Here is a 15,235-nt window from a genome sequence, read left to right as displayed (position 1 = left end):
GGCATTTTCCACTCTGTCCATCCATTCTGGAGAAAAGGAGGTTGAGGGGATACCCTATTGCTCTCTACAACTACCTGAAAGGAGGTTGTAGCATAGAGAGTGTTGGTCTATTCTCCCAAGTAACAGGTGACAGGACGAGAGAAAATGGCCTCAGTTGGAACCAGGGAAAAAATTAAGAAAAAATTCTTCATGGAAAGGGTTGTCAGGTGTTGGAACAGGCTGCCCAGGGAAGTGGTGGAGTCTCCATCCCTGGAGGTGTTTAAAATATGTATAGATATGGTGCTTCCCCCAGAGGGTGGTGGAGCACTGGAACAGGCTCCCCAGGGAAGTGTCACGGCCCCAAGCCTGACAGTGTTCAAGAAGAGACTGGACAACACCCTCAGACACATGGTGTGAACTGTGGGGTTGTCCTGTGCAGGGACAGGAGTTGGACTTGATGATCTTTGTGGGTCACTTCCAACTCAGGACATTCTATGATTCTATGGTTTAGAATTGGACCTGGCAGTGTTACGTTCATGGTGGGACTCCATCGTTAAGATTTTTCTCCAACCTAAATGATTCTATGTTTTTCTTGAGCAAAATACTTCTTCCTCTGTATCAATTTATTTATGACATGATAACTTATTCAATATTAGTATCCATCATTATGTATTTTATAACTAATCTAATTTTCTTCCATTCCTCTTGGATAAAAGTAATTTTAGAACTCATATTAAAACCTAGTATACCTAGTGGTACAAAGAGTGTTCCTATTGTGTTCTTTCTTGATTACATCCATAACTTCAGAGCAGTCAAGTCTTTTCTCAAGTATTTGCTAAGTGACTGTGATATTAATGGACTTCAATTATGAAAGGTTTAGAAAATGTTACCACAGTAGTGGAAAACACTTGAGACTAGATTGCACGGTTACAATACTTGTCCCACTACAAACAAGTAACAGATTAAATCTATCCTTCCATTTTTCTTCTTTTTATTTGTTTTATATTACTTTTTATACTTATCTGTAAAAAAGAAGGCATACATTTAGCAATATGAAGACACTAGGGAAAATTCTCTTCCTCTTAGTACAGGGAATCATATAGCGCTGGAAACCATACTCGGGGAACAGTCTAACTGGAAAACCTGAATAACATAGAGCTGCCCAGCAACCTGTCTGAGGCCAGGTAACACTGGGTTCGCAAGGGAAATTAAAACCCAGAATGTGGCTGTCTTCCATAGAAGGCCACTTTTGAGTTCTACATGAGAAAATAGCAACATTGCTATTATAAATTTATTCACAACTTTTAACTGAATGTTAAATGGACTACCTTGGATGAATTTTTTGTTTCTAGATGTTGAAATCTTGGGAATATATCTCTAGGATAGAATGATATATAAGTAGGGAGCTATAGCTTACAAGGAAAATCTGTGGTTTCCCAAACCTATTTTGTATTGATTTCAGGACAAGAGCCCCATCCCTGGAGATACTCCAGGCCAAGCTGGATGGGGCTCTGAGCAATCTGATCTAGTTGAAGATGTCCCTGCTCAATGCAGGGATGTTGGACTAGATGGGCTTTGAAGGACCCTTCCAACACAAACTATTCTATGATTCTGTGATTCCAGTTTTTTCCTGCTCCTTGATTTATTCCCGAATTCTATTCTTTAATATATATATATATATATATGCACATATATATATATGTATCTCCTGTTTGAGAATTTTGATTTCTTACAACAATATGCATAAGGAAGGGTACTAATATAGATATCTGTTACATAGAGCATGAATGCTTTTTTTAATTAATGGGTATTTTTCAGAACTAAACTAAACTAAAACATTTAGTTTACTAAAGCTAACTAAACTAAAATATTAACGCTCGTTTTAGCTGTAGCAAATATTTCTTATAAGGAAGCATTTCTTAATAGCACTGAGAAGCAGCTTCAGAATGAACACATAAAATATTTCAGTGTATGAGAGGAATTGGGATAAGTAACTGTCAGATTACAGAATGTATGAAAAATCTTCACGCTGTTTCCTGAAACTTAAAAAATCCAGTCCTACACATCAAGAACAACTAACAGCAGTAACAGATTACTGTGTTTCTCACCTCTACTCTGGACAGCCCTAATAATACAGTTGCAACTCGAACACTACTGCTCTGCAGAGTCCCTGTGAGCTTTCTTCTTTTGTATTCAGTTGTTGACATCTGCTGTTGTGCAGCAATAGCCAGAGCCCTCTCTTTTGACTCATTGATCAATGGAATCCTCAGATTTTCTTCAAGAATCTGAGCAGGAATACATTTCAAATATAAAACTGGATCTACTGCACTTGGACCTGTTTAAAAAAAAAAAAAAAAAAAAAAATTAGCTGCTAGTGTAACCACATAAAAGATTATTATTTAATATACCTAACCCTCAAAGAAAAGCCAGAATACAAAATTCCTTTGATGTTTAGTCACATACTACTACTCTAGTACATTCTATTTACTCCACTATTATATTTTAATCTTTAATCTTAATGGGGAAATAAAAATTAACACAGACTGAAACTCTAACCAAAAGTTACTTTTGATAGCTAATAAAATTCTCAGACTTCAGTGTTAGTACTACTATGATGGTAATGAAAGTTTAAATAAGTCTTTCTGCTACCTACACAATACAGCCACTCTTTTATCCTTGTACAAGATGTTGCATCCCCTCTGAAAGAATCCACCAGCAATTATTTAAAATAATAGGTACACTGTTTCTGAAATAGGACTGACAGCAGTTTATCACTGGATGTTTGAAGACAAAAGTACTGGATCGCCTGTCAAATCACAACATTGCATACAAAACTCATTGCATACAAAACCAGAAAAGTCCTAAGTAAAGACAACTTGGCCTGGTACATCTGGCTACAACCTGTATTCTGAAGCAGAAAAGAAGACAAAGTAAGAAAAATGTTTATGTAGACCACCTTGAAAACAATACAAGAAAGTGGAAGATAGCTAACAACAGATGCTGTTCTGAAGAGAACAGACTGGACAGCATTAAAAGTAATATCTGATAGCTACACTATAACACCTGTCTTATACTTAACTATGAACAACTGCTTTTACCAGTTTTATTTAATTGATTTCAAGAAAAATGCATGGGAACTAAAGAATATTTGAAAGAGAGACTGATTTGTTCTACTTTTCTCCCTTCTATTGACTTTACCTTCTAATGTACTGCTAACATGCAAAACATTTGGACTATCCATTGGAAGCAATCCTGAAGGCAAGGGTACATCACCTGTTCCTTCTATCAGGTATAAGAATTCTCCAATCTGAAACACAAAAACATACACATCCATACAATTCAGAAAGCAACTCATGCAGAACAGAAAGCAAAATACAAAAACTGAAACCAAAGATATCCTAGTAACACTTAAGATCTGACTTGTAAAATAATGTATATATTCATTGTATATAGCTTAAAATTATGTTTAAATAAAATAAAATTATCATTTCAAGCCCTGCTATGATAATAAAATATCTTTAACTGACAATATTAAATCTAAAAAGTAAAGAAATTTCCATGAGTTGAATCCTTTCCAACTTCTTATACAGTTTTACTGAATGAGGTTTCCCTGACACATACATACAGCAATAAAGTGAATTCTAATTGTGTGCTATAGCCATATATAATTTAAACATATAAAGGAGCTTACTTCACTGCCCTTCGCTGTTAAGAACTTTTTAAAAAAAAATATTTACAGTAATTTTGAGTCAGTAACAGTTCCCTAGAAAGCAAAAGAGAGCAGAAGTCAAGGCAGGTTAGCGTCATGTACAAATCCTCCATCAAGAAGAAATGACATTAACAAATCTTAATGATTCCATTAAAAATAATGGAAACTATACAGAAGCCTTAAAGTGAACATAAACATGACCTAGATCAAAAGAAGACAATAAATTTTCATAGAGGAAAAGATAAATTAATTAACAGAGAAATAAAACTTTGAATCGTAGCTGAAATTTTTTAAAAGTTGCAAGTAAAAGACAGAAAAGTATTTTTCAAAAAAGAAAAGTCAGTAAAGTACTCAAAATTATAAAGGTCACAATCATAACATCCAAAAACTTACAAATTTCTAAATTAGGTAGCTATATATCTATCTGAACTAGGCAGGAGATTTAATAGATACATTACCGTTGCTTTGATAACCTCTTTTTAGTTTACCACAAACTTTTTGGACAACTTTAGCTTCTACTGATTGCAAGGTAAAGGATCAAACACTGCTGCAACAACTGGTATAATTTGCACAAAAGGTCATCTCTTTATTTCCACAAACCACATTCTGTAAAACTCTCCCCTAAAAATGCATATTTTGTCTTTTATTCTTCATTCCAGATATGAAGGAAATGATTTATTTTTATCATCTAGTTTATCTGCCAATCAGTGCAATGTTTTCCCTTTAATATTGGTCAATAACATAAGACATGTCTCCTTTTTATTTTACCTTTATTCATAGTTTTATCAGGTATTTATGTTAAGGTTGTAAACATTGTAATTCTGTTTCTGACCCAGAAGAAGGAAAGCTACCAGCCTTTGATGGCATTTTCTCCCCTTCCTTGGTTCAAGAGTTCAGACAAATCTTCCTTGAGAAGGATTAAAGAAATCTATATCAGAATTGGTTTCCCACTCACAAACTAATAGCCACTCCTGGGAACCAATTTAAGCAGGAATTATTCCTGTTTGACACAGTGTGTTGGGCCCATAAGGACCACTAACAAGCTCACAGCATATACAACTGTTTTCCTAAAGGTACTGGTTGCTAAGATGCCATTCTACTATCAATTACTTTTCTTGTCATTGCTGACATCAATATGCTTATAGGTAGGAACAAACTTCCCCGTTTCCCTCCTTGCTTTGAAGAATTCTTGCTTTTTGATCTCCACAGAATGAAAATCCAGTTTTCTTTCTGCTAAGATTTTTTCTGATGCTTTGGAACAGAGTGGCTATTCTACTGTATTTTGAGAGTTTAGCTACTATCCCCATGGTTTTAATGTTTTATATGTCCATTTTCCACCAGCTGCAAACAGGATAGCATTAGCACTTTGTAGAGTTCACTGTTAACAAAAACAGTTAATAAAATAGCTGTTGAACTACTATTAGTTATTTATCTAATTGCTAACTGATATTTTAAAATAAAGTTATAGCTCCTAGGAATTTTCAGTTCTCTATGCAAGTCAGTAATTAAGAACAACAGGTAGCAAAGCATTCTCTTAATAAACTATTAAATTTATATTAAATATTTAGTTGTGAAAGTCTGGACTGACACTCTTAAGCTATGACTTAATACATTATTATAATTGAAATCACTGGTTGTTCACATTTAAATTACCAAAAAGATATAGAGAAAATGCAACCCAGTTATGTTAACCAACATAAAGTTTCTTCTCTGAAAAGATCTACGCAAAAAAATTGAAGAATGACAGTTTCAGTTTTTCTTGAAAACCAAAGAAATATTGAAAAAATCCTTAAGAAATGTTATAAACAACTTGTGCTGTCATTTCAAACCTTAGAGAAGTTAAGAACCAGGTTATTCCAAAACAATTAAAGCAACATACTTGAGTAGACCAACAAACTTTAATCAGTGTATCTTCTTGCTTTTATTACAGATATATAGTTGATGCAATGACAGGATTCACAGTTAGATTCAAGTCTAACTAGTGATTTGAATCTCAATACCTTCATCATTGGTTGTAATGAAAAAGCAGTCTTACTCTGCTTAATATTTTGGTCCATTTGTCAAAAAGGGTAGGAAGGTAGGTAGGAAGAAATTACAGAAATGCTAAATTAAATTGTTTATTACATTATATACAGCATAGGTCTATATTTGAATGATACAAGCCTCATCATTTTATGAAGCCATTTGTTCATCACACAGCATGTTAGCTACGATGGTTTGTCGATTAGAAAATGCTATGATTGAAATATTGCAGCCATGTACACAATATTTAAGCAAGCCAATTTCTTCCTGTGCCATTACTGTACAGCTCTAAAATCATGTTAGCTATCTTGCAGTTTCATCTTTCCCTAGGAGATTTACCACATTATCTCAAAAATTATACAATTATGTGGATGGGGCTTGACTTAACTAACCTGAAGAGCTACATATCAAAAATTTTGCACTTTCAGCAGCCTTTAAATAAATCCCACCTACTCAGCTAAGCTGAAAGCACCAGGTGTTCCAGAAATAGTTACCACACAGGATGTGACAGTGACTTCTCTGAGGCTTTAATGTTTCCTAGTCAACAAGTTCTTTATAAAGAACAGTGACTAGTAACTAGGTATCTAAATTTAGGTGTTTCTACATCAGCACTGGAGGTATCACTGAGGCTGTCAGAAATGTTCTTTTCTCTTTCCACCTGCAGTCTAACTGTCCCATAATTCTGACCAAATCTCTTCAATTTGCTTTCTTCCTATTAAAATGTGTCGATTTCCCTTCTCTTCATTAAATCATGAAGTTTTAAGGCTATATACCTAATGTATCATGAGCCTTCTTCTCAGCCAGGGTATATACTGCTGCTTCTAATGAAGAAACAAAGAGGGAACATGCCAATTGTAGAGATTTAAATAGAGTATAAAATCATAACAAGTAAAACAAGAAACTTCTCAGATCTGCTGCCAGAATCCAGTAGGTTAGGGTCTTCTTTGTGTAGAGACTTCATCCAGACATTACATTGAATAAAAACTGATGGATCTAACCTTTATGAGTTTGCCTAACTGCTTTTGAATGAGTTATCAGTTTTAGCATCCAAAGTGTCCTATGACAGTTGAGTTTTGTAAGTTAAACATTGGGTATTAAAAAGTACTTCCTTTGGTTCAGTTTGTATATCCCATCAAAGGTGCTTTGTTAACTTTCTGCAAACTATTCATAAACTCATGTACCTGTTATGTCCCTTAAGAATCTCTTCTTTTAATTACAGGAATTTATTTTAAGAATCAATGTCTGTAAAGGAACAGTTACATCCTTCTGATCATCCTTGTTTCTTTCTTTTTCCCCCGCTATTCCTAATATATTCCAGCCATATAGCTTGCTTTCTCTAAAAAGGCCAGCGGTTTCAAATATTGAATGGGATCAGATAGGCTTAGGCGTCACTGCATTAGTCTGATTTTCCTTTAAAATCAAAGACAAAAATAAGTTGGCCAGGTGGCATAGCCAAAGTCCTGGTTAAAAATAAAAACAAACACCAAATACAGAAACACTAAACAGTAGCAGGAGTCTCTTGTTCTATATTAATGAAAAATATGGAAGCTGAGAACATGCAGGAGAAAAAGATTAAGTCATTTAGTTTTGGATGTCTTGTTACAAGTCATGAAAATGTGGCAGAGAGAATGGCAGATGCAGGTAAACACACAGATGGAAAGCTGAAACAGAGGTAGTATTATAGAAGTAAGAAGCAGAATGCAAGCCTTGAGATCAACCACACATACGAGAAGATGAGAAAAACAACAGGGTGTTGAAGAGCATCAAAAGATAGAGAAGAAATACAGCCAAGAGGTTAAACAGGTGGAAAGATGGACTAGAGACACAGAAATAAAAAGGTTGTGACCACTGAGATAAAGGATTGCAAGGACAATAAAGCAGCTGGAGTGTAAATTTTAAACTCTCAAAGCTCATAAAAAACAGGCCTTGGTGATTTGATCCAACCAAATTCAATTAACTATATATGGCAAATCCCAGACTGTATGAGTCAAGAGAAACTGAAAAGTAATGGAGTCAATATTCATGTACAACCTGTTGAAAAGTTTTACCTACATCAGTGACAAGGACTGAACAGATTTGGATTGGCAGAAAAATTTTTTAAAAAGAGACTAAGGAAAATTATTATTATTCTACTTTGACAGCACATCCTAGATACAGTGATAAATACAGGCAGAAGTGCATTTTGTCCTTTCCCTGCCTATGTCTCATCCAAAAGCATTAATCTTGCTCCTATATCAAGAAAAATTATTTAAATTTCATATCTGTTTTGAAGCTGAGTTGCCTAGGAAAGGCAAAGTAAAATTCCTTGCAGTATTACTTTTATTTGCAATGATTTTACAGTGCAACATTTCCTCCAAGAACTATACAGATATTGTACTTCAGCAAAAAAAGAAATAATTTCCAAAAGATGGCACATAGATCACATCTTTATAATTGCATATGCATACAAAAACATTACCTTAAAATCTGTACATAATCAATTTATTTTTTCATTTACCCTATTCATATATAACTGGCAAACACAACCGAAAGTTTTACAGAAAATATGCTGATTCTTAACTGACTAGGGAATGACAGGAAAACCATTCACAGATCATACTTTCTATTCTTACCTGTTCATTAACCAGAATGACAGTGCAGTAACGTTTTTCCAGATTGAAGGGAAGGAAGTGAATATCTAAGCTTGCAGAACTTCTTCCTTCCAAGAACAGGTTTTCCATTGGACTGAAGAATTCAGGCAGGAGGCTGGATTGATCAGCTGTTAAAATAAATTTAAATGGTTGTTTAGATACAACAGCACAAGTTGTAAAATAGTGAAGCTGAGTTTAAATATAAGGGTACTGTATATAGCCTCCTGTAGTAATCAGTATTTAAGTCACCCTTGTAATCAGTTATCAGTATTTATAGTTATGCTTGCTGTATTATTTAAATACATTTTGCTATGCACTTATGTTTTTATTCTGTGCACTGAGACAAAACTAGGGTAAACAGACAGTTCTCACCACAAAGAACTCTTTAAAGATGTGCAGCTTATAAGCAAATGACTAGTCCTGCCAGAAAGAAGACTACAGTTTACTACTATTTAAACAATCTTGCCCTCAGTGGCAGTAACTTATGTTAGTGTCTCCAGTCCTCTAGAATGGACAAAACCTAAATACTGGCAATCTTGGGTTTTTTGTTCTGCTTTTTTAAAAGAATTATCCTGACAAAGTGCTTTCTTCACAAGACACTAAGAATCTTAGGGTTGAATATGTCAGAATCTGGCTACTTTGATACTGCGTGTTTTTCATCTGCTAAGCATATTTTGATAATGGAGATTACTTTAGAATGAGACTTTTATTCAGGTTTGGCTGGCTAGCTTCCTAGGAAGTAAAGCAGACTTAAGAATAAAAGGGAAAGTAAAGGCAACAGAAACAAGGGAAGATCATGTAAGAAACCTATGGCAAACTTTGGCCAATTAAATAGAACTGGTTCATCCCTCAAAATCACCGAGAACCAAACTGAAGAAAGGCATAGCCACCAGCAACATTTTCTCTCCATAGTCCAAATTCTTTTCCAAACAATAAGAATACAAATTTTCCAATGTTCGTGTTTTGATATGAATTTAGTGATTCTAAAACCTACAAAAACAAACAAACAAAACAATAAACCTGAAGTTTCATTTTTACCCTTCCATCAAACAGGGTAAAGTGGTACTAACAGCAACTAAATTTAACTAAAGGCACTAACTCCCAAACTTGTCTCCTGTTCAAGTGTTCCTTATTCAAAGTCTCTCAAACTGTGCAGCAGACTTAATTAGTCTTGTAAGAGCCCTCTTATTTATCTTTCTGGATTTTGTGAAATTACAACAATCACCAAAGAAGTAACATTTAATAAATAATGTTGAATTTTTTTTCACAGTTTTCTACATATTTATTATAACTGCTCAAAAAAAAAAAAATTAAAAAAAAAAAATTCCTATTGCTCTCCACTTAAGACTTTACCCTTAACAGTTTAGGTTTTGTTTGCCATGTTATTGAGAGAATGAAGGGGAATTATTTTCAAAGCAGAAGTGCATTTCTCTAAGACATTGAAAACACAATTTTGTTTCCCAAACCTGAAATTCCATCAAAACTGTCCCTGTAGCTCCAGTCTGCCTGAAGCCATAAAAACCTTTCTAGGCTATTCACAAATTGGTACAATTGTTGTACCTCACTTCAGGTACAACTTAAAGTACATATTTTTTTTATTTTTGTGAACTGTTTAGTAGTTGGTTGTTAATCCGTTAGAATAGAAAATGAGATAATCAATATATCAAGAAAGGCTTTCCATGTGACCTCAGAAACACAACAATATTTTTCAAATGACAAAATTCATTTAATAAGGCCATTCTCCAAATTTTGCTCAAGTGGAATTTCGACAGTCTCAGTAAAGTTTATAGCTCTAGATTCGTATGTTTTAACAGAACAGTTGACTGACATTTCATAGGCAATAAGGGCAAGAAATAAAACAATCCCTGCTGATGACTATTTTCAAAAACAAACTAGGTAAGATGCAAATGCTCCACATCAGACTGCCATGAAGCCAACCCATGGGCCCTTAAAAGAAAAAGAAAAATTCTTTATTTTTAAATGGTAAAATCATTACCATTACAGTGCAACCTTAGAAATAATTTCACTAAATGAAGCATATCAGAAGATAAACTCTCCTATAAATGAGTTACCGAGCATACCTATAAATAATAATTACTGCACATACTTCAGATGTCAAAATCTTGGTTATGTAGGTAGTCTAATGTCTATTGTAGTGATACAAGAGGCATTGTATAGAAGTACTTACAGGAATTTAAGTTGTTCTCTTCATTTGAATCTTCAGGCACTGCATCATTTTTAAAGTTTAATATATTCTTTGCAGAACTAAAAGGAAAAACAATAAAAATGAAAGCAATACTCTGAAGCTGGGCATTTCTATTACTAATAGATAGCTTTTATTTTTTTTTTTTAATTTATTTATTTATTTATTTATTCCCCTTTTTATGAATAAATACTGGAAAAGCAAATGTTTTCGTGAAAGAAAAAAAAAAAAATTCTACATTTTGGAACCACCTACCCAGCAATAAGGTTAAATACCACCTTTTCCACTGAAGTTAGTAGCCATATTTACAGCAGAGACAGAACATGCTTCCTTCAATTAACCAGTATAATATCTCTGCAATTCTCATATAAGCAAAATGCCATGTTAAAAAAACAGTTATATTTTACCAGTCAAAAGCACTCCTGCCCTATAACACCTTTGGTGGACTTCAGTCCAAATTCTTCTCTCTATCATTTCAACATCCTATGGCGATAGGCAAAGAATTGTTCCCTGATACTTCATGAAGCGGCAAGACCTGCGTTCCTCTGATGCTCTCAGTTGTCTTTCATGAAGTATTTTTCATTTTCTCCAAAAAAAACTACTTTATAGAGATACACCTAAATATCTGCAAAGCAAGTCCAGTTCAGAGCTCACTCTAGGGCTTATATTCACAGACCTGTGGACATGATTTCAGAGTGCTGCTTCTTACAGAAACTGATTTGCAAAAGTAACAGTCTTCCTTTCTCCCTTATCAGAACACTCTTCAAAGACTAGATCTTCTTTTACCTGAACGTTTTTTTGAGCCCCAAATTTTTTCTCTAGCTCTCTCTACCTTCTTTCTAGCTCAACAGTTTCCACTTTTTGAAGACAAGATGATGGTTTGGCTTTATTCATGTTAACCCAATCACCTTATCCAGTAACTGTCCTGAGAGCTAACTGAATCTATTTATCTTTATTTGCCTACCTAAATCACCTTAAGACAACATTAGCATTTATAAAAAATAAAAAATAAGACATTTAAAGTTATATTAAAAAATAGTGTAATACTAGGCTATATACTTGTACATTAATAAACAACAGATTTTTGCACATGTGTCATGTACAGTTTAGGCAATCATTTTACATTTATTAGCTTAACTAGAAAACATACCAGCAGGTCATATATGAAAAAATTAGAACTATATAGCAAATGAAGATTCTAGTCTATGGCTTTGGCTTACTGGAAATCGTGGGTATACTATTAGTCATTATTCTAGAATCAGAAATCATGGTTTAAACTCTATTCTAAATGTAAGTTCTGTTTCCAAGATAATCTGGAAATGAACTCTGTCCAGTGAAGGGGAAATGAAAATTTTAACTGCTCAGTAATGGTAATTCAGGAACCAAGGAACAATCTAGCACAGCGGGCAAGAAGGCCCAACTGGCTGGAAGCAGGAATGCCAACGACAGAACAGGTCCCTGCCAGGTGGTGAAGTTTCACTTGCTGAAGGGATAAGAAGTGATGCAGCATCATCTTGTAGCAATGGAACGTAGAATGAAAACACTCAGGAGCTACCTTTGCTGCTCGGGAATGAACCACACACCCAGTCAAGGTACCTGATGATGACACCCATAGGATTGGTGTTGATGTGGGCATTTACAAGGAATCTTTGAGGACTCCTTGTAGAACTGCTTGCAGTGGTAGGTCTCTGCCCAATACAATTGTTCATTAAGCCTTTATTTTTAAGCACAAATATGTGTTTATAATATGACTCAAAAATTCCCCAACACCAGCTCAACAAATGTCACATAAAGCTAACAAATCCCCTTTGTTGTTTCCTTGCTTAGGCCTGGAGAAAAACAAGAAATCCGACTCCTGTGCAGAGCTCCACTGATTTCAACAGAAGTCTGCATTTATGTGGGGACAACACTACCATATCCTAAAGAGGGTTCAGGTCTTAATTGCTTTCATGTCCTGAAATAAAACACTGTTGTGTTGAAACATTAAGTCATTTAAGTTTTTCCAATTAAAATGTTACTAGTTTTATTTCTCTTGTTGTTATTTATTTTCAGTGCAGTTTTCTGGTCTCAGAGACATTAGTATTTCACCACCTAAATCTGAAAATTTTACCTGTGAGGAACACTATTTTAAATGTAACATATTGTGATTGTAATGAATTGTTTCTCTTTTCCCCTCTCTGTCCACTTAATAAATCGTATTTTTACAAATAAAGAAAAAATAAACTGTAGATCTTGGCTGGAAATGCACAAAAAGGTCATCACTTGGAAGTTTGTTTTTTCAACCGTAAAGGAAATGAGAGGCTCATTGCTTTATAAAGTTCTGTATTTGACTGTTTCTAGACATTAAAGATAATAGAGTTTAATATGAGATATTTTTTACATTATTTTTTATATTTCATTGATATATATTCTTAAATGCAGAGACTTCAGTTGCTGTGCAGAATATTAACAATTATGAAGACCAAATTTTATAATCTGCAAGTCAATCACTTGAATAACTTGTATGTAGTGTGACTTGTCATTAGCTTTAAAAGATATTTTCTATTTAGAATGTCAAACAGTAATGTTTTGGGTTTTGTACTACTACAGCTCAACAGTAAAAATTTCTCTAAATAATTTAGAACAGTTTACCACTAACTACAAATTTAGTTTTAGTAGTCTCTAAGGTACCTAAGTAACCTCACTATGTGCCCAGATTTCAAATCACCTAATCACTGGACCATACAGTGGATTTATTTGGCATCCCTTGTCCCTGCTGTTCGTTAGTATCTATGACTTACAAGGGATAAATACAAGCTTTAAACTATAATTTACTATAAATATATAACAAAATCAAATACTGCTTTCAGAATGTTTTCCCTTTAGATTTTTAAATGAAAATTTAATTTGGTAAAAACAAGCCTAAAAATAACATGTAAGTTCACATTCATTTATTTTGATTTTTTCAAGTCAGACAACCACACCCTAGGACAGCAATATAATTAAGAAATTCAGTAGGAATTCTTCTTTGGCTCTTTAAGATATCCATTTTTTTAAAACAACTCAGTAAAGCTAAGTAAAACATGGATTTTGTGCTAACCCTAATAAATGTTAAGAGTGACTCAAATTCAATCCAGTAAGTGTAAGAGTCAGATTTAAGCTGTCAGAAAAAAAAATCCCACTGGAATCCCACAATTTTGGATACCAGAGATTCAAAAACTGCAACAAATCAATAGTAAACAAATTATTTAAAATTTGTGTGCCATGATTTTTCCCTAGAGGAAACAGAGAACAATTATTTAAGAAAAAGTGCAGCACAGACAATGGAACATTTGCATATTTCATGACTAAAAATAGGGAGCTGATGTTGTCACTGTCTCTACCTGGTAAAAATAATTTCTCTTACTTACAGTTCTGATTTCCAAACAGACCAAATTTTACATCTTAAATTTGCCATTCTCAAAATCTGTGTCTTTTTAATTTTGGAGTGGAAATTAATTACCTAAAGTAGGTTTTCTCCAAAATATTCCTTAGATTGTTTTCTTTATTCTTTTTTTTATGAGAAATATATTGTACAAGAAAAAAAATTAAAAACACTTGAAATTTACTTTTGCGCACACAGCTTACAATGTTTCTGCTCATAGAATAAATATGTACTGGGACATAGTTTTGCATGATTTTCTGCAAAAAAGCTAATTTTACCCTTGGCTCTTTGAGTCCGTATTGGGAATTTATACCACACAATGAGGAATTAGGTATGTAAAATTCCCGTGTCAGTAGGTAGGTCATGATCTCGCTAAAAAACATCAAATCTCATAAGTGAAGCTCTTCTAGCAATTTCTACTATAAGTAATTCTCTCCTTGCTTCAGCTAATTTAGTTCACATGCAAGGTTCATTTCCACAAGGTTGTAGCTCTGAAAAGACGGGATGAGAAACAGCAAGGCTTGTCCCTCTCTACCTGTCTTACACCAAGGCTACAGGAATGATCTACATTCACTAGCAGTGTAGTTAATCGTTCACAGTGAACATACTATAATCAAGGATTTGTCTGAGAAAGGAGTGAATGGCATGAACTTTAACCTAAACACCTTAATTCTCTTAATGACAATACTGTTTTGCAAGTGTATTCAAAAATAACACATATACTTGCAAAAACAACTTACAACAAAATCTTCGCTTTTTCTTTGCTCTTTTCTCAAAAGCAAATTGTGCTTCTAACCATTGTCTTTCCTTGGTATTACTTTATATTTTTCCATCCTTCATCACAAATTCATATCAGTGTTGACACAAGTTAAGACTGTGCAGTTACATTTATGGAAGGAGAATTTTGTTTAATTTACAGCAAGCACAGAGCTCAGAGATGCTGAAAACTGTACTGTAATGTATGTCAAAAAAATACTGCAAGCAGAGTTTCAGCACTAGAGTCAGGTTTAATATTATCCACACATAAAAGTCATAGTCTTCTAGTAGTAAAATTTGATTAACCACCTCATAGCAAGCAATTATTGCATACAGCGTTTGATAGCTATTGGATGTCTCTTAAAATAAATAATTAATCTTGCTGGGCTAAGAAAAAAATCACAACCTTAAATAAATGGACTTGTAAAATTCTCAGAATATGTTACCTTGGAGATTCATTTTAATACCTATACTTAAAGGCCATTTTTCAGAAAGGAAAAATGAGCTATGCAAGTAAAACATACTATTTATTC

At 33.9% G+C, this 15,235-nt stretch overlaps 1 protein-coding gene across 3 annotated transcripts in view; it reads right to left on the bottom strand.

Moving 5' to 3' along the window:
• Positions 1–15,235, bottom strand: part of CFAP47 (cilia and flagella associated protein 47) — a 309,801-nt gene that overhangs the window by 173,398 nt on the left and 121,168 nt on the right. For all 3 annotated transcript variants that reach the window (XM_065070474.1, XM_065070480.1, XM_065070488.1), the window contains 4 exons: positions 10,529–10,605; positions 8,323–8,468; positions 3,178–3,286; positions 2,088–2,314 (listed from right to left, as the gene is read on the bottom strand). In XM_065070474.1, coding sequence (XP_064926546.1) covers positions 2,088–2,314; positions 3,178–3,286; positions 8,323–8,468; positions 10,529–10,605 — 559 coding nt within the window. The remainder of the gene's footprint in view (positions 1–2,087; positions 2,315–3,177; positions 3,287–8,322; positions 8,469–10,528; positions 10,606–15,235) is intronic.

This window comes from Columba livia, chromosome 1 (assembly GCF_036013475.1).
Source record: "Columba livia isolate bColLiv1 breed racing homer chromosome 1, bColLiv1.pat.W.v2, whole genome shotgun sequence".
Taxonomy (NCBI): Eukaryota; Metazoa; Chordata; class Aves; order Columbiformes; family Columbidae; genus Columba; species Columba livia.
The sequence above is the reverse complement of the archived record's forward strand: the minus strand, read 5'-3'. Positions and strand labels throughout refer to the sequence as shown.